The sequence below is a fragment of the Brassica rapa genome, chromosome A10, assembly GCF_000309985.2.
Source record: "Brassica rapa cultivar Chiifu-401-42 chromosome A10, CAAS_Brap_v3.01, whole genome shotgun sequence".
Lineage (NCBI taxonomy): Eukaryota > Viridiplantae > Streptophyta > Magnoliopsida > Brassicales > Brassicaceae > Brassica > Brassica rapa.
Genome location: NC_024804.2, coordinates 10639186 through 10658632, shown reverse-complemented (window position 1 = coordinate 10658632; position 19447 = coordinate 10639186). Strand labels below are relative to the sequence as shown.

Below are 19447 nucleotides of genomic sequence, written 5' to 3'. Positions count from 1 at the left end.
TAAATTGTACAAAACCGAATAATTCTGGTAATCAGACGAATATGTAACCAGTAATTGAAAAGATAATGGGAGGATGTATATTTAATATATACTGTGTGTCTGATGTTTGTCAATTTCAAAAGCCTTTAAGAAAGTCAACACCTGATGCCCAAAAAAAATCCAAAAAACTCTGATCTCAAAACTTTTATAACTTTTATATTAGAAAATATCTTTGCTCTCTAGCCTATGAAGCTGATACACCTGTAGCTTCCTTGGGTATCAAGAAAAGAAACAACACGGGTATGTAAGTGCAAAACACTTGAATAGCTAAGCCCATAGACATATTCTCAAAGGACCCTGAAGAGATTCCAAGAAGTGAAGCCAATCCTGCTCCCATGAACGACCCAACTGTGTTCCCAAGGTTGTTTATCGACATAAACAGCGCAAACAGTGTTCCTTCAATCCCAGGAGGACATAGACGACCAGACAAGATCAAGAACGGCATGAATCTGTGATTAAAGCCAAAGCATGCTTATGAGTTTACAATTCTAAAAGGAACATGTAATCAATTAATAAAAAAGAAGGAAAGCAACAACGTACTTGAGTTGATTGATGGCATCACCTAGAGCCGATCCGAAGAGAACCATTGTCTTGTCTGATACTCCATAACCCACATTTGCTCTAGACACCAAGGTCATATCGAGGAGTATGGTTATAGACAGCCCAATGTGAGCAAACCTGCGAAGATGCTTTTGTTCATTAGATCCTTGAAAAGAACTCTTTGATGTGCGTGGGACATAGACTTACAAGAGAGATTTTCGGAGAGTCATATTTGTGAGATAGCGGTTGTAGATAAAGGTTCCAAGCATGAGACCTAACCAACCAACAACACGGGCTGTTCCTAGGAAAGAAGCGTCTAACTGCAACACCTCGGTTTGGTAATAGAACATGACCGTAGAGAGGTTTGGCACGGTGATATGCGCTATGAAAAACCACGCCATTGGTCTGGAAAAATCAACAAAAAATATAAACAAGAAAGAAACACTTCAAGAACTTATTAAAGAGACTAATCAAGAAAGCAATGTGTTATTACCTCAAAATGATCGGTTGTTTGAACGCACGACATAATTCCAAAGCGGCTGCTTTCAATGACTGGAACAACTTTGAAGCTAAAGACTTTGATTGCTTCTTGTGTGTCTCACTCTTTCCACTGGAAGCTCCTTTCTTACCTTTCTTCTGCCCTTTCCTTCTTCTTGTGTTGGACTTCTTCGTGTGTGGATAGGTATCATTGCTCATCTTGCTCTTCTCTTCAAACTCGTTCGAGTCCAGCAGCTCAGGCAACGGTTCATTACTAGCAGGAATCTCTTCAACGAGAGGACATGAAAGTAGCTGTAACGCAGGCAACACCGTGAAAAGGAGGAAGATTGTTTCTATGTTCAAGTTGTTCAACGCGTAGCCTCCTAAGAGACTACCGCAGATTCCACCCACAGCCATAGCAAACCATGAGACAGACTGAAGATCTCCAGCAAACGAGGACCTGGTCAACGATTAACTAGTCATTAAGCTATGATCTTAAAGTGCGGATCCAAAAACTGAAGAAGATATAAACCTTACTTTTCGATTCTTACAGCCTCAGCAATCATGGCGTCTATCACAACATCAGCCATGGCTGATCCAAGATTTTGTACGGTCAAGAAAATCATGAGATAGAGGCTGGAACTTCGGGAGGATGAGTCTAGACCGAGCAAGAGCCATGGAACAAGAGAGAGCACTGTCGATATCACCAAGTACGGTGTCCTCTTCTTCCCTCCTATAGGGATACAATCTGAGATGATTCTACCAAAATTAAAAAAAAAAATGTCATTATTACTCTCACTGCCAACGTTAGCTTGTTTTACGTTAAAGAGGCATGAAGAATCATACCCGTATAATGGTTTGATGCTCCATGGAAAGAAGGCGACAGAAAAGACGAACTGAGAAGCTGATGGTGATAGCTGAAGCCTGTCTTTGAGCTGGTACGAAACTGCTGTCCACACAAACGATCTAAATCCCTGTTTTTTGTTGGTCGTACAAATACAAGTAAAATCAACATCACGCAATGAATTTTCTACAGCTAATCCTAAGTTGATACAATACTACTATGTAATTAATCAACTTGAGTATCACGCAATGCCATTTTCTATAGCTAATAGTAGTAATTAATAAGTCGATACTATTAAATCTAAAAATTGTATGATCTTCAAATCACACCTAACCAAAGCTACTAGAAGAAACAGAGGAAAGCGCAGTGAAAATGTTGATCCAATAACGTGTCGAAGCTTTCGATTCAAAAGCTTCTAAATCCCTAATCGCATTTTGATTCATGAGATTACGATTTGTGTGCAAGTAGAACGAACGACAACGGAAATCAATCACCAATTCTGTTATGCTTTAACGAGACTCGCTATTTTCAGATTGAATTACAGGAGAAAATTTACAGAGGTTGAAGGGAGACCTGAGTGAAGTAAATGAGGCAAACGAGCCACAGAAACGCGACGCCAAACGCCGATCGCAGCTGCTTAAACCAATGTATCATCATCATCTTCTTCTTCTTCTCGCAGGAATTAGACAAAACAGTTGTTTCTGATCATCAAGATCTCCTTCCTTCCTTCCTTCGTATTTTCTCGGGAAAATTGTGATCCCTGTTCCTTTTTTATAACGGACTTTCTTTCCCAGATTTATGCCTTTCTCCTCCGAACATTCAATTGTTTCGGTTGACTGACGCAAAGAATGACGAAAGGGATATTCTCGTCTTTTCACTCCAACAAAAACTTCGCAGGCTTGAGACACGTTGTATAACCTATGGCATTTAGACACGTCATCTGTAGGACCCATTCAACATCGACTGTTCTTCTTTGATCTCCTGTGCTCCCTTCCTTTGACTTTGACAAAGACCTCTTTTTTTTTTTGAACAAAGACTTCTTTTTTCAGTTTAACTCTCTTATGATCCTTTAGATAAAAAAAACACTTGGAAGGAAATCTGTAAATCTCTCTTTAGGTCTTCATATTATTATTATTATGTATTCTATGAATTTGATACTTCATCATCATTTTCTTTACATTAATAAATTGTTTCTAAATTTTCATCTTTTTTATTTATATCAAATCTGCTATAAAAAAATTTAGCAGCCTATTTTTTTTCTAATCAATATTTATTTTTCAATCCAGTCAAAATGCTAACATCAACTTTTCTACAATTTTTTTTAATGAAAATATATAATATAACTAAACATAAAATATACATTTATGTAGTTGTTTTTAACATTTCATCAAATCTAGCAAATCAAAATAAATAAGAATGAATCTCACATATCGTTTTCGTTCTAACTTTTAATCACCGAAATTAAGACTAAACTAAAAATGATAGAAAACACAACTAAAGATCAATAAATCAAAACAAGACTAAAAAATTAAAAAAAAATTAATGAGATATAACAAATAAAATAAATATTTAGTGAAAATACATATAATTTGAGTTTGGTAAAAAATTTAGTCAAAAATATATAATATAATCCAAACCTTATAAATTTCAAGAAAATATAAATGTTTTAAAAAGAAATTCATTGACTATATGTTTACAATATTTTTCTTACATTTCAGAAAAATACATTTAAAATATCGATGTGACACCTAAATGTAAACATATAAAAAAGGTTGCGTTGATGATTTAACACGAGGTGTCTTAATAATTGTACGAAATTAAAAAAAAAACAAATGAATTCGTATTTAAAAAAACTAGAACTAGCATAATCTAATTGCAACAATGCAAACAAACGTAAATACTGGAAAAGTCCAGACAAGCACGTCAATACACACAACAACCCGACAGTGAATACATAAGAACATACATGAGAATATGAGATAGTGAATGAACTAAAAGAAATCAAACAAACAAAGAAGTAAATATATTGTATAAATGAAGACATTTAGACAATATCATAATCTGACGCTCAATATCCTAATCTTATATAACTAAAAATCGCATAGAAATAGTGGTTCACAAATAATATAGCAGCGAAAAACAAATGTCAATCCAAACACTTAACCTAGGCAGAGAGCATGCCAACCCAAGTGTAATCATATAATCTAAAGAGTTGCTCCAATATTGACATTATACAAACAAAAATATCCAAACTATTTAATATTTCAATTATTACTACAAGTTTACACTTTTTCAAAAAAAAAAATTATTACTACAAGTTTACACAACATAATAAGGGTATATATAAAGGCTCTTTTGAATCAGGCATCAGCAATAAGAAGGTGCGTATTGGTGTCGATACACAAATGGTTTCACGGCATGAAAGTAACCGGAAGGGCGTTTATAACTGAATTTGATCCCATTATTGGCCTGGTTTAAGTGGTTGCACGAAGTGTGGAAGCTGCTGATGGGTCTTGCAAGGCATGCGTCCCAACGTTCACTCTCTGGCATTGTCTCCGCTACAGTGTAGACACCTTTTGAGTTTGTGAAAGCTTGGTAGTTCACAACTTCTCCGGACTTAGTTATGCAGAGTACCGCAACCTCAGCTCCTGTAAAGTATGCACACACACAATTGAACAGATACATTTAAAGCAACTCGAAAATGCATGTGAATGATCCTCAAATTGACAAAGATAATCAACTAAAGCAAAGATGATATGTAAGCAGCTTCAGAGTAGTAAACACATAATCACATAGAGCTGAGTAGCTTCCTAAGGCAAGTGTGATAAACGAGACATGTCACAATCATTTCCGCTATGAATTTGAGCAACTCCAATTTTTTGAGATTTCGACAAGACATTTTGGGAACATAAAGCAAAGGAACGAAAACATAAGGATGAACATACTAATTACAAAGCTCCAGAGACACGAGAGATCACACACACCATAATCGCATATCCAGAAATTTAAATATGAACAAGAGAATTTCGTAAAAGCATTAGATATAAATCTGCAGAAACTACAGACTGACACTCAGCACAGATAAGAACAACTTGCTCGAGAAAGGAGAACAAACAATAGTGTGAGGTTCAGGCTATAACGTGGCTAACAGAGTAATTGACAGATCAAAGCAATATTCTCGGTGTTGATAACATACATTTAAACATAGCACTAAGTAATCAAACTCAGAGTTCTATATTTTACATTTACAAAATCAGAATCTTTTTTCCGACAATCCAACATGCAGAAAGAGAGGGTAACCTTCAAGGACATGATCCTCTGGTCCGATTGAAGAATCGGCACAGACATCGCATACAACTCTGCCGCGAATCTCTCCAGTCCACGCGTCGACACCTGAAGCTTCGAAGATCGCAACCACCACGACCAAACCCATCACGAGTTTACCCATCATCGAATCCATGAACGCGAAAAGGTCTAGTCTTTTATCTTTTTCCTCTTCACGCTTCTCCCTGAGACAACGGACACGAGAACTAGGAACAAAAACTTAGTTACTGAAATGACCGGAGGAGCAACACACCACCTACTTCAACAATTTTTGTCGGTTGGTTATCAAAACGTCAGCGTTTTTCTATAAAACATGTATCATTTTGATAAAATTGATATAATAAGACCAAATCCATGAAGACTGAAAGAGTATAAGCCCCTATAATATAATATTTATAATCGTCTCTTTGCGGTTACAGAAAAGTAAAACATTATTACTTGAAATCATTGGAGCAATCAACTCTACAGTGTAAACGAGGAACGTGTACGTTGACTAGTCGCTGCCTTAATTACTCCGTCACGCTCCACAAGAAATCTCAGATTTCAAACCCAATCCAAAAGACCTACTTGTTCAGTTCAGTGCGGGTAGCTCTAAAACTTGAGGGATTTGAATGAGGAACAGCTTCTGCTCGCTTTGAATCGGTAAAGTTCTAAACTTTGATGAGATTTTGAGTTCTGGATTTACTTATTTGTTGGTCGGATGTGACTAGTCAAGTTCTAGAATCCAAGAAATGTCCCTCTCATGATTGCCTTTTACTTTTAGATCACTTTGTCATTAGCGTTTCGTTTTCCTCTTTCTCCCTCTCTCTCTCTCTCTCTTGCTTTGAACTGATTTTGATTGTAAAGTTTGAATCTTTTTTTTTTTTTTTTTTGTGATGACGTTGGATTGCTTCGAGATTCAACCTTCTATCTCGACCAATCTGTTGAAACAACTTAAAAGAGAAACCAGTGGGGGATAACAATGATGTACTTCTCCATGTGCTTATTCAGTTGTGGCTTTGTCTCTTTAGATACTATACTTATTTACATATACCTGCTCATTGCTATATGTAGCGTTCTTGAATGTCAAAAGTTTTTTAGTTATGTTGGGCAATAGCACAATAGATTCCATCCTCTATTTTGTGCTTGCAAATGGCTTGTGAAGAGCTTTGAAACATCTACCTGCTCATTGTACACTTGGTGCTGTCTAAGTTCCCCATTTCTGCTTCAAAAGTTCGCTAAGTCAGAAACTTTGAGCTACTGGTTCTTTGACAATCATGAATCCCTTTTAAATGATTACTGATTCTTCTAGATTGATGCATTGTTTGCTTGTTTCAGAATCCTTTTCAGACCTTTGAAGCAAGAACAAAACTCTAGCAGTTATCCTCTAAGAGAGTCGCTGAGGGAAAAGCAAACAAACAGAACTCATAATGGCTCAGAAGCTTGAACTGATCAGAGGTGGAGGAGGATCCATCAAAATAGGAGCAACAGGAACGGTGGCAACTCTAATGACTCGTGAGCTAGACTCCATGAAACAACCTTCGCCTCAGACTCCCACAACAAGACCCGTTAGAACAACCATCCCTGTCTCTGTTGACTGTGGCACCTCTTCTTCCACTACAAGAAGACCAAAAGCAAGAAAATCATCAGACGAAGCTAGCAGCAGCAATGTTAGGACACCAAAGGGTCACAATGCTAAAGGCACTCATCAGCTTCCAAATGTTGCCTCCGATAACGCTAGAACACCAAAGGGTCACAATGCAAAAAGCACTCATCAGCTTCCAATGCTTGGCTCTGATAATGTATCCTTGCAAGGAACTCCTAGAAGAGAGAAGAGAATGAATATTGTGGATATTGTGGATGTGAAATGCGGGAATCCAGATCGGGCTTGGGCTAATCCAATAACCAGTAGACTCAAGAAGCTTGGCTTCTCTAAACTCAATGAGAGCATTGGTTAAAGTAGCTCTCTGCTATGCAAACTTTACCTTATTATATACGCTGGCCCATCCGGTCTGTTTATCGGTATGAACCAGTTTAAACCAAAATGAGAATGTGTTATATTTCTTTTGTCCACAAACCAACAATGTAATTGTAAACGAAGCTTTTGGTTGTCATTACATTCATTTATTTTTGGCATCTTCTTTACCCACAATCCAAAAAATACAGATGCGTTACATCTTTATTCGATATTTCTAAAGATTGTGGTTTTTTCTTTATGCTGAATATCGATATGTCAACCCTGGATTGAATGCATATTAGTTTTTTGTTTCTTTTTTTAAATAGTAGTAGTAGTATTAATAAGTGTGAGCTATCTTTTTTTTTTTTTGGTCAAACAATAAGTGAGCTATCTATCATTTATAAAAAAAAGATGCAAGACATATATGTAGTGTTTTATTATGAGAAGTTACTTAACCTAAAAATGAATATGATGGGACGGATGCATAAATATATATGCGCACTGAATTCGAGTTTGTTGGTGATAAAAATGCATGTGTTTTAACTCTTAACGAAGAGTAGATGAAACTGAGCTTTCGCGTGTAGATGATTGTGCAGAGGATTATTAGTTTGAGAAGTCGAAATCTAGTACGTAAAAGACATTGGCATTCTCTTTGTACTTCCGATTATGATTAGTTTCTTCTTCAAACAAAACAAAAAGCCAATAAAATATACGAGTAACAAAATAGCCAGACACATCATTGAATTTGAAAGTTTTCATTCAAAAAAAAAAAGAACTTGAAAGTTCAGTAACAAACATCTATCATCATCTGTTTCATAAGTGGTTCAATTCTCTTTTGAAGGACATCCACGTGGTCCAACACATCATTGGTTCTATTTATATTACTTTTGAGTTTCGCACTGGATGACTATAAAGAGAGAGTTATTTAGGTAACTAGACATTCCGCGTTTTGAATGAACCGGAAAAATAAAAATACCACTTTTAACCCTATTGCTGACTATCGGACAGTTAGATAGACGTGTTGTCAGCTCAGGTAAGCACGTTTCTGTATTAGTTATGTTCAGTTTACATTGCAAACAATATCTATTTTCTTTTAATTTTTGGAAAAAGCTTCTCAACTTGTATGAAACCTTTCATAAGCGTTTTTTTTCAGACTGTTCAGTTTCCCAAAACCTCTAAAGTTCATTTTGAAATTAATCTCATCTCGCATCATAAATCTTCCAGAAGATGATATTACGGATGCAAAGCTTCCCATTCCGGAGATGATGTTTGCAGCCGGTGAAGAACCGGTTGGAGTCAGGGTTCTTACCTACCAGTCCTCCAGGACCATTAATCACATCCTTAATTCCCTCGAAGAAGATGAGATCCAGACATTACGCATGTCTCTCTTTGGTAAGATTGTTGATATCGCCGAGAAACCTGATTTTTCTGGAAGATTTGTTAGATACATCTTATCTAGGCAAATTAAAAGTGGAGAAAAAAACACGAAGCTTGGTTTCGGTTTGCTGGGTAACCGATTAGGTTTTCTCTTTGCGAGTTCACCATTGTAACCGTTCTCAACAGCGGTGAATTTCCTAAAAGAGCTAAGGCGAAGTCGAAGATGAAGATGAACATAAATGAGAAACCCTATTGGCCAGAGTTATTTGGTAAAGCTGAGGATCTTCGAGTTTCAACCACCTTGAAAATGCTTAGAAGAAAAACGATTACAGAAAAGAAGTAAGGATTAAGCTGGCATGTCTTGTAATTGTGTCTTCTGTTCTACTCGCTACAAACTTGAAGATGAAGATGATTAAAGAACATGCATATGCTATGGTAGACCTGGAGGAATTCTTTTCCTTTCTCTAAGGTCGACTTGCGTTTGAAATGCTTATGGGGAGTATAAAACAGAGAGATGAGGTCTCCCTATGGCAGAATACAATAGCAATTAAAGGTTTTGCCTTGGCATTCCAACTGGTTATGGTAGAGGCTGCACCGGCTCTAATTGAAGTTATTTTGGAAATTTGCTCATCTTCTGAATCGGATAGATGCGATGAAGATGAAGATTTGACCCATAAGAAGACCAAAAAGCAGACATTAAGCCCTGGTCATGTGCGTGAAGTAGACAAAAAGACTGATGTTTGTGTCCTTTCTTCATTACTATAGAGACATACTTTCATATTTGAGATGTGTACTAATACCACTTTTGGTTTGTTATATGCTTCCTCCAGGTTTTGGTAAGAAGCATAATCCCTGAAGATCTGGATCAGCCCATAGTTGCTGCTAACCTTGTATGGGCAGACAAGGTCGTCGGCGTCAAAGTCGATAATCTGCTGAAGCTTATAACGCAGAGGCATCTCTTTACTGTTGAAATGTTCAAAAGGTGGCGCTACCAAATTGGATGTTGAAAGAATGCGTGAGATAGCGAAAGTTGGGTGAAGCAGAAGAGGAAAACCAAACTTCAGACACACACAAAAATGAACGAGGATAAGTGTATCACAGCCATTATTCTGTCGATGCTGACAACTGAGGTTGAAAGAGTTAATGTGAATGTTGTCAAATCTGTTACTTTGGCCGAAAATACTGCAGCTAAATTTGCGTCTTTCGAGACCACCGTCATGGTTTCAATTCAAAATCTCCTTAACAACTTCAAAGAGGAAGTCATCCACTCTGTCATGCAGATTAACAGCAGTGCTAACGCCACAACACAACCCACGCGGCCCAACGTTGACACTACTAACAATGCACAACGTAAGCTAGATATCGTCCAACCCCAGCGTGACTCAAACGATGAGATCATTGCTCAAGTTATGGGGAATCTGAGTCAATACTCAACGCTACCACATAATGCATCAGTTTGTCCTGTAAGTTTTCAAACTTACTATTTGAATCCCTACATTTACGTACTATTTGTTGGTGCTGGATTTTTATTTGTGTTGAGTTCATCAAATAAGTGTTAATAACCGAGCTTCGATTTTAGTCTTTCGAATATAAATATACATACCGTATTTGCATTTTTCTTATTCAAGGAAGATCATAAAAACCAGTTGTTTTTTAGCGAAACCGGTAACATTATACATATATCAAATAAATCCGGATTTTTAAACAAACCGGAAACTCTATTCATATATCAAACAAATCGGGATTTTTATAAAATATTCGGTTGTTTTATTTTTATTTTGGGTTGGCTCCTATTCCAGGGATTAGATGGGAGGATAGGTCATACTACTTCACGCTTGCCTTTTGTTTTGCAAACCCAAGATCCTTCCTTCGACGATGCCCCTTTATCAGCCAATAGTCACACAAAGGAAGCTACCAAAGTATCCGTATGGTTCTTGCATTCATTTCCTATTTCAACATGCATCACTAACCAATAAATAAACACATGATGTTGTCCGGACTTTGGAAACCCAGACATCTTAGGCAGCCGTATTAGCTCTCGTAAGATTTCAATATTGCTAAATTTACCAAAATATTTCTCACTCACTATATATTTCTTTATAATAACATGGATATCAAATGGTGATACGCAGAACACACTGCTGACCGGAATTAATTATCGTCGTTGGTATTCCAATTATATGTATTGCCTTAGGCTATGTGCTTTGTGTTTAATATGCTTAGTATCCAAATTTTATTTACTCATCCTTTTTCCACTCTTTAACTCCCCATTCCAGGCGCAAGCCGGGCAGATTGTTCACAATAGTTCACATCAGCCTTTTGGATCTCAGACATAAGTCCCCTATCTCGATTGTGCCACTTTATCAGCCAATAGTCAGACTCACACCAAGGATGGATCCAAAATGATTGTATGATAGATTATTCTACATTCCTTTAGAATTCTTTGCGTAATCACTCCATAAATATAGCATGTATGGCTGAGTTATGACATCCGCAATATTCAGGGTCCATCTTTTTCCCTTGGACTGACATAAACAGAGAATCCCCTTCCCTTGGGGCCCATGTGCGATCCCAAATCAACAATCTACAAACTACTATTACAAACCACATAAATCCCCTCCAACAAACGGATCAAGCACTCTTGTCTAACACACTCCTTCACCAAAAAGCTAACGCTCACGTTCCTTACGACTGTGACGATAAGCTCCTACGCCATTTTATCATTATGTCATGGAGTTTCTTCATTCTCGTAATTGTTGTAATTGTTATCATCCTCAAACATTAGTTTCACTCCATTCTTTGGCGGTGAACTTGTTTTCACTCTACCACTTTATAATATCGTAGTAACTCTGTTCGACTAATGTAATTTGATGAAACTAATGTTATTGATAAACTGTAATAAACCAGTTTCTTATTTAGATAACCAGAGTTAAAGAAAATACTTTTGGATAAAGTTTTGAGTTAAATCGCTATACACACCACATAATATCAGTGAAACTGTAAATGCCCACATACGTTTGTTTATTTACCAGCTAATATAATACCAATTCTACGCCATACAAATATCACAAAAGTCAATTTTGCAGTCTGACACATCTTCACTATTAGTTGGTGTCAGTTCCCTATTTCCCTCAGCACCTACTCCCCTAGAAGTCTCAGCTCCTCTGGAGGACATAATCATCTTTCTCTCTATCTAGCATACATGATTCGTCAATTAGTTAAATAAATGCACAATTTCCTAATTTTTGACGCCACCATGTATATTGAATTCACTAGTCCATTATTTTTCACATAATTATTTTAAATCCCTTAATGGTATCCAAAATTTTTTGTGTAATGCAGTTTTTGGCTTTGTTGTCGATTTAGATAATAGAATGTATCGTTGAGATCCCATATCTAAAGTTTACAAAGATCAAGACTAATATGTAAATGATTATAGTTAATTCACTTATCACCACTAGTTTTAAAATGAAAATTCGTATAAGCTCATTTAACATAGTGTCAAAATCGCATTTGTTGACTTAAGCAGGGTGTTATAAAAAGGATTTCTTACACGATTCGGGATGGATCAATAAGAACTATCATCTCAAGAGTGCGGGTTAAAATTCAAAATCAAAATTTATAAAAACCAATACTACTATATAAAATATTAAGATTAGTTTTAAGTTGAAAATTCATGATAAGTCTGAGCTAAATATATACTATACAAAGTGACATATTTATTGTGTGGTCTTCTGTTAAATCTTGTATTTGTGAATACAGTTTACTATAAGTTAGAATTTTATAAACTAAACACTGTAAAGTAATGATTCATCAGTGGATAAATGATTGTTTTGTACTTGAAAATATACAACGATTTTATATTTTAAGATAATTTTAGTAACTTGGAACTATGTGATTACCTATATTTGATAGTTTATAATTAATTTTAAACTATATTATGATAATATTTTTAGATAAAACTAATCTTATGATCTTAGATAAAACATCATACATTTTAAATTTAGTTAATTGCTCTGTGATGTTAGACTCCACCAACAAATAAATAACTAGTTTAGTATCATCAACCAACTCCAATACAATAAAAATATAACAAAAAAAATCGAAATTGCTTTTGTATTTATGTTTTACTATGAGTTGGAATAAAATTATATAATAACGTAGGTGGTTCTAGTGGTTGGACCATTATCTGTATGATTATAGCATATCGATACATCCATTGGACTCGTCTAGTTTATAACCTACGCATAAATACTAAAAATCGTAACTTTTTTTCTTTGACAAAGTTTCTGATTGAAGATAAAGATTCCATGGCGACAGCGAACACGTTATCCAGATTCTTGTACATTATTCTAAACAAAACTAATGTCTAAGAAAATAATCTAAGATATAAAAGCTTAAATATGTCATGGTTTGGAAATACGAATGATTCCCATCCAATTCAATTTTGTTTTGTTGCAGAACAAAATACACATTAGTAATTTTATATGTATTGACGGATAACAAACATGAGAAATACAACACTGGTTAAATAGATATATTGCTGAGCTAAAATAACTAAACTCTAGAAGTGTTATAAAGGAAGAAGCGAGAGGGACAAGCCAACGAGTTATTTTTTTATAAAAGAGTTATTCCTTTGTGGGTGTTTCTTAAGCCAACGAGTTATTCCTTTGTGGGTGTTTCTTAATTGCCTCAAGAAACTACACATATATGCCACTAATACACCCATTTATAACCTATAAGTTTTCGATTCAGCATTTGATTTTTCATATATAGCCTAGAATTGTCATAGGAATTGATTGATGTCGCTGTATCCAATCCACCATTTGTTTATAACCGATATGCATTAAAACATAAATGAACTCTATTAACTAGAGCTTCTCCAATAAAAAAAAACCTCATTTTGAGGGTGTTAGGTTAGTTGCTCCAACAATAAATCTCAAATATATTTTTATTTTTTTACATATTACATTATAATTCTCAATTTTCATAATAACTAATTATAAGCACCAAACTCTTATAAATAAACATTAAATAAATATAAAAATGCAAAGCATAATATTTATTACTCATATATAGATATTTTGGTTTCACAAAATTTTTAAATAAAAAAAATATTTTAAAAGGGTTTAATTCGAAAAAGAGTTACCAAATGGTTAAACCACATATACATAACATTTCTATTTTAGATAATTTAATTTAATTTTAACATATTTTGTATTTTTGTCTCAGTAGTAACATATTTATATATATATATATATATATATATATATATATATAAATATATATTCGAATATTTGGTCGAAATATATTTACAAAGATTAAAGTGGTAAAAAAATTAATATTAGTATAACTATATGTAACTTAGAAAATAAAAAGAAAAAAATGAAAAGTAATTTTGAGGATTTGAGGATTTGTTAGAAATGTTCTTGGGAGCAAAGATTAATACGGTTTCGTTCTTAATAATTCATTCTTGATAAGTATACTTATGAAACTGAATTATAAATTTTGTAATAAATTATTGGCATATTTTTAATTGTTTAATTATATTTATGTGACCCCAAATTAGTTTCAGTAGTATATCATGACATCCACATAATTTAGTAAACTCTTACAGATGACCCAATGAAAAAAGTTGGTAAAACATTGTTCAACTTGAAATGTTATGCATGTAAATTTAAACTCTTAACATAATCCCTTTTCAATTGATAAGAAAAAATTAGAATTACGAAAAAAAGAACTGATGAAACCGTTTTAAGATTAAACCAATAGGAGTAATAAAAAAACATAAAGTTATGAATGTGTGTGTCAGATCCAACTGGAACTACATTGATGGTCGACCGCACATATTTATTTAAGAAACTACTACTACCTTTATAAAAAGACAAAAAAGTGTCGTTTCCTTCAACAAAACGCTTCTCAATATTCTCGTGCTTTGTGTTTCAAAATAGGCCTGGGCATTTTACCCGGACCCGAAGATCCGACCCGAAATCGATCCGAAAAAACTCGGTTCGGATAGAAACCGACCCGATCAAATTACCCTATCGGATCTTGTTGTAGAGGACCCGCGGGTCTTGGATCCGACCCGAACCCGAAACCCGATGGGTACCCGAATTAATAATGTAAATTAAATAAAATGCATCAAGGAGGAATCGAAAACGGGTTATTTGTCTAGAGAACATGGGGGTCAACCACTAGGAGACAACGAATTGTTGTTGTATTTCGCATAGTTTAGTATATATACACATTTTAATATAATAAAAACACAAAGTTTGAATAAAATTTTGAATATTTTCGGATATATAAATATTTTCAGATATTTTTTTGTATTTTTAGGTCTTTTTTAGATCGAACCCGAACCGAACTCGACCCGAAACCGAACCGAATCCGAACCGATAAATTCTAATTACCCGAATGGGTCTAACTATCTAAGACCCGACCCGACCCGACCCGGACCCGGTACGACCCGAACCGACCCGGAACCGAAAATTTAAAATTACCCTATCGGATCCTAAACTCTTAGATCCGAAAGACCCGGACCCGAAAAGACCCGATCCGAATCCGACCCGACGACCCGGATGCCCAGGCCTATTTCAAATGGAGTTACTATTTAGAAACAGCTTTATCTTATCCAACAGTCAATTGTTACTTAATAAATGGTTGGTTGGATCACTTGGATGTATACGTATATCTGATTACTATTTTCTTTCACAGTAGTCTTAACAAGATTCGTATATATAAATATGCTTAGGAATAATGTTATTTTTTTGGACAAAAGGAATAATGTTAATAGAGTTATAATTGATTAGGTGAATACCGTCTTTGATTATTATCTCCTTCCTCAGTGAGCTTAATAGCTATTGCATAATGGTGATGCTACTACTACATATAAATACTTAGGCTTAATTAAATAGGAAGAAAAACACGGTAGAAAAATATTTAAAGTAAAAATTAGATGAATAATATTCAATTAAAAACAAACGGTGGGAGAATACTATCAATAAAAAGGTAAATTTAGATGAATAATCAAATGTTGACAAAAGAAAAAGAAAAAGAAGATGAATAATCAAATGATAACTAGTGAGTGGTGACGCCGTACACTTGGGGTTTACTCCATGGTTCAATACTAAGCTCTTCAATTTACTATATGATCCTTCCATTGCAACATGCCAAGAACTAAGAGCCAATACAATAACACACCAACTAGGGGTACCCTCGGTATTGCAAAGCATGGACGGGTCAACAACCAACTCATATAAACCGGTAACTTCCAGTTACACCGTAACACCAAACGAAGAGACATTTTAGAAAAAGGGAATAAAAAGAAGATGTGAGCTTGTGAACGTCAAAAGCACGTCAACTCTCTCTTTAAATGGCCGACAAAATCCATGAGATCGCCGGGAAGATGACACCTTTGTGTCAGAAAATCGTTCACGTGAACGTAAAATGGAGAATCATGGAGAAAGTATCTATATTTGGAGACTTTTTTAGGTTTGTATGGAGGAAAATATTATCTTGTTCAAGTATCATCGAGAAACCTATTATTTACCGGCGAGTCGTTCACCGGACTCCTTCCACCATCGGAGAGATCTTCGACAGCGATGATGATACAACTGTTTCCGGTAGAGGGATAAGTTCAAGTTCGGATGCAGATTTGGTTAGCCTCAAGATCAGCTTATTAGGCGATTGTCAAACAGGGAAGACTACTTTTGTAGTAAGTATGAAACTTGTGTTTGTTAATAACTTTACTGTTTTCTTATATTTCTTGATTAGTTCTTATATGATTTATTTTCTTTCTAAAGATAAAATATGTTGGAGACGAGAATCAAGGGTTCCTGGAGATGGCTGGATTAAATTTGATGGACAAAACGTTTTATGTTCAAGGAGTAACAATTTCTTTTAGCATTTGGGATGTAGGAGGTGAGTCAAATTAATATTAATTAATCAAATAAACAATGGAGTTTGTTTATATTGGTGATTAGTGTACTGATTGCTAATTATGATATTGTAGGTGATGAAAAGAGGTCTAAAGATCATATACCTATTGCTTGTAAAGATTCAGTAGCAATCTTGTTCATGTTTGATCTAACCAGTCGATCTACTCTTAACAGGTTTGTATTTTCCTTTTCCTTTTTAATACGATTGTTTTGTTAAAGTTTTCGTTTGGTTATATACTTATAATAATAGTCTTTGATTATTTTGGCAGTGTCTTTGGGTGGTATAGCCAGGCAAGAAAATGGAATACGGTACGTCTTAATTTTATATCATAGACTTTTTATAATAAAAATCACATCAATCAATTTTGTGGATTAGATTGGTCATTTGGTCTAATCTATTTCTTTTTTTGACTGATTTTATTTCCTTAGTTTACCTGTTTAATTAAGAAAGTAAAGAAACCAAATTCAAATTGAATTGTTCCTTACATCGTCTTCAATGTCAATAGATTCGATTATATAAGAAAATATATATTTGGAGGATTTCATTTTCCATTTCACTTTTTATACTTGGAGGGCTTTCAAAAGTATCAATTCTGTTTTTTTTTTTGGATTCAGAAAATTTGGTTCGACTTTTTGGTTTAATTTCGGTTACACCGATTGGAATTTAGCAGGATCCTGCTTAATAGTTTACTAAGTATTTTGCCCGCGATGCGGGCTTAAACATTTTTATAATTTTTAAAAAGTTCTTTGTACACTATATTTATAATTTTAGTAACAATTTTATTTGATTAATATTTAATTATATAATTTATGTTTTTAATTTTTTCTTAAAATACTATTTCAGATAATAATACAATATATATATATATAGAAATTATCTTTTTTAATTATATTTTTAGATTTCGGCTAATTCAATATTCTATTTTAATTATATAATTAAAAATTTAATTTGATTAATATTTAGTTATATAATTCATGTTTTTAACTTTTTACTAAAAGACTTTTTCAGACAGCAATACAATATATACATAAATTATCTCTTTTTAAAATTATATTTTCAGATTTTGGATAATTTTTACTATTATTAATTTTAATCAGTTATCTAATCAAATAAATTAAAATTTCGTTTTTATTTTTTAATTTAGTTATACATTTTATTCATAAAAAGTATAAACGATATTAACCACTCTAACTTTTAACGTGAGAGTTCGATTCCAAAAACTTACTTTGCAAATAATAGTATAAATTCAAAAAGTATATTATAAATATTTGGAATCTGATTCCAAGAAACTCCTTTTCTAAAATTGTTTGAAAATATTGTATTTTTCTTTTATCAGACGGCAATTCCGATTTTAATAGGAACAAAATTCGATGATTTCGTTCGGCTCCCACCCAATCTACAATGGACCATTGTCACTCAGGTAATACCAATCATATAACTTAACCATAAGATATAACAATTTAAGATACTTTTCATTATATTTTACGTTTCCATGATTATGTCAAGTTGTCAATAATTTGATTTTGCGACAAGTTGTACATACAAAAAGGTGATGTTGCTTTTCTTTGATTGTATGAATAATTACTAGGCGAGAGCGTACGCGAAGGTGATGAAGGCGTCATTGTTCTTTTCAAGTGCGACACACAACATAAATGTGAACAAGATCTTCAAATTCATTTTGGCTAAACTTTTTAATTTGCCTTGGAAGATCGACAGAAATTTAACCTTAGGTGAACCCATTATCGACTATGATTCCTAATATAGTGTTTTTCATTTCTCACGTTTGTACATAAATTTCTTAAAAGAGTTGATAATCGTCCATTAAGAGAAATAGTTGAAAGAAAATACCATTAGTTTTTTGTTTTTTAGATATTATTGTTTTTCTTTTTTGCATAATGAAACTGAGTTTGTAAAAGAAAATGCTTTTTTTTTTCTCAAACTGAGTTTCTATTAAAAAAAAGAAAAAAAATGCTTTTAAGAAACCTGATCAAATTACATTACAAATACACCAAATTAATACTTGTATATCATAAGGCACACTGATGAGCTACGACTGAAGGAAGATAAAAAAGTCAAAACTGATTTTTGTAACATAAATCTGAAGTGTGCTCACAAGTATACAAACTTTCATTCATGGATACAAGATATGGACCGTTGCGTTATAAAGTGTGCATAGAGAATATATGCAAGACACACGAAATAAGCCAAACGATTCTAAGCTAAGCAAATACAAGAATGATTTTGTAACTTCTAACACTAATTAAATACAAGATGAAAACAAAAACAAACATGTAAAGAAAGAGAACTAAAGAGTACTAATGTTAAACTAAAGATGTACAAGATTCAACCAAAGAAGAAAACGGTTATCACGAACGCAATAATACTAAAAGATAGACTAAGATAATAATGTTGACAAAAAAGAAGAGAGACTAAGATAACAATGATGATGAATATGGATAATGTGCAAGTAATATATAATTTGATTACTTAATGATGGGAAGACTTTCAATCAACTCTTTTTCCAATAAATGAGTAAACAAGAGACAAAGTTTTCTTGATGAAACTAATCCTTTCATAATTGATGGTGAGGCACGAATTAAGAATGTAATGATGTAAAAGAATCTCTCTTAAAATTATTAAATTCTGTGAATATTAGGTCTGAAATGTAGCTGTCAATCAATTCTTAAATATATCTACATTTCTGTTATAATTTACTATCAAAAGATTCAAATATAGGTAGGAGTTAGCAAATGTTGAATACCCTAAAGTTGTCAAAATTTGAGCCTGTCTGAATTGGAATTGGAATTTGGTTGTAACAAATAACTATTTGTACGTAGATTCATGCATGATAGCTATTTTTTTTTAAAACAATAAACAAGATACATACATAAAAAGTAGAAAATATAATATTTCATCTTGACACATCAACAATACAACTATTCACATATTAACTATTTAACTAAATATTTAAC

The 19447-nt window shown here is 33.8% G+C and overlaps 4 protein-coding genes across 6 annotated transcripts; 2 read left to right on the top strand and 2 right to left on the bottom strand.

Annotated features, from left to right (window-relative positions):
• Nucleotides 1–40: 40 nt before the first annotated feature.
• On the bottom strand, nucleotides 41–3221 carry LOC103844939 (probable folate-biopterin transporter 4). The gene is made up of 7 exons (XM_009121766.2): nucleotides 2474–3221; nucleotides 1903–2030; nucleotides 1594–1815; nucleotides 1073–1516; nucleotides 787–984; nucleotides 580–717; nucleotides 41–488 (listed from the first exon to the last, which is right to left on the bottom strand). Exons 1-7 carry the CDS (start codon nucleotides 2558–2560, stop codon nucleotides 224–226), a joined length of 1482 nt encoding a protein of 493 aa, XP_009120014.1. The 5' UTR covers nucleotides 2561–3221; the 3' UTR covers nucleotides 41–223.
• Nucleotides 3222–4008: 787 nt separating this feature from the next.
• LOC103844938 lies at nucleotides 4009–5467 on the bottom strand. Of its 2 annotated transcripts, XM_033282834.1 has the most exons (3): nucleotides 5201–5467; nucleotides 4226–4548; nucleotides 4009–4188 (listed from the first exon to the last, which is right to left on the bottom strand). In XM_033282834.1, the coding sequence occupies exons 1-2, from the start codon at nucleotides 5358–5360 to the stop codon at nucleotides 4268–4270; spliced, it is 441 nt and encodes a 146-aa protein (XP_033138725.1). In that variant the 5' UTR covers nucleotides 5361–5467; the 3' UTR covers nucleotides 4009–4188; nucleotides 4226–4267. The 2 variants fall into 2 exon arrangements, with proteins under 2 accessions (XP_033138725.1, XP_009120013.1); XM_009121765.3 differs by having other exon boundaries at nucleotides 4045–4548.
• Nucleotides 5468–5629: 162 nt separating this feature from the next.
• Nucleotides 5630–7341, top strand: LOC103844936. Its single transcript, XM_009121764.2, has 2 exons — nucleotides 5630–5866; nucleotides 6542–7341. The coding sequence occupies exon 2, from the start codon at nucleotides 6634–6636 to the stop codon at nucleotides 7159–7161; it is 528 nt and encodes a 175-aa protein (XP_009120012.1). The 5' UTR covers nucleotides 5630–5866; nucleotides 6542–6633; the 3' UTR covers nucleotides 7162–7341.
• Nucleotides 7342–15277: 7936 nt separating this feature from the next.
• Nucleotides 15278–18853, top strand: LOC103844935 (septum-promoting GTP-binding protein 1). 2 transcript variants are annotated; one of them, XM_009121763.3, is made up of 6 exons: nucleotides 15278–16251; nucleotides 16340–16457; nucleotides 16549–16648; nucleotides 16744–16783; nucleotides 17834–17895; nucleotides 18064–18853. In XM_009121763.3, exons 1-6 carry the CDS (start codon nucleotides 15910–15912, stop codon nucleotides 18083–18085), a joined length of 684 nt encoding a protein of 227 aa, XP_009120011.1. In that variant the 5' UTR covers nucleotides 15278–15909; the 3' UTR covers nucleotides 18086–18853. The 2 variants fall into 2 exon arrangements, with proteins under 2 accessions (XP_009120011.1, XP_009120010.1); XM_009121762.3 differs by having other exon boundaries at nucleotides 15312–16251; nucleotides 17812–17895; nucleotides 18064–18729.
• The last annotated feature ends 594 nt before the right edge of the window (nucleotides 18854–19447 follow it).

Excerpts from the sequence above, each read along its gene's own strand:
- LOC103844939 (XM_009121766.2), bottom strand. The coding sequence starts at position 2,560 with ATGATGATGATACATTGGTTTAAGCAGCTGCGATCGGCGTTTGGCGTC. Across the intron at positions 2,031-2,473 it reads GCCTCATTTACTTCACTCAG|GGATTTAGATCGTTTGTGTG; the intron begins GTCTCCCTTCAA and ends AACAAAAAACAG. Across the intron at positions 1,816-1,902 it reads AGCATCAAACCATTATACGG|AATCATCTCAGATTGTATCC; the intron begins GTATGATTCTTC and ends TAATTTTGGTAG.
- LOC103844938 (XM_033282834.1), bottom strand. The coding sequence starts at position 5,360 with ATGGATTCGATGATGGGTAAACTCGTGATGGGTTTGGTCGTGGTGGTT. Across the intron at positions 4,549-5,200 it reads AGAGGATCATGTCCTTGAAG|GAGCTGAGGTTGCGGTACTC; the intron begins GTTACCCTCTCT and ends CATACTTTACAG.
- LOC103844936 (XM_009121764.2), top strand. The coding sequence starts at position 6,634 with ATGGCTCAGAAGCTTGAACTGATCAGAGGTGGAGGAGGATCCATCAAA.
- LOC103844935 (XM_009121762.3), top strand. The coding sequence starts at position 15,910 with ATGGCCGACAAAATCCATGAGATCGCCGGGAAGATGACACCTTTGTGT. Across the intron at positions 16,458-16,548 it reads TAGCATTTGGGATGTAGGAG|GTGATGAAAAGAGGTCTAAA; the intron begins GTGAGTCAAATT and ends ATGATATTGTAG. Across the intron at positions 17,896-18,063 it reads AATGGACCATTGTCACTCAG|GCGAGAGCGTACGCGAAGGT; the intron begins GTAATACCAATC and ends AATAATTACTAG.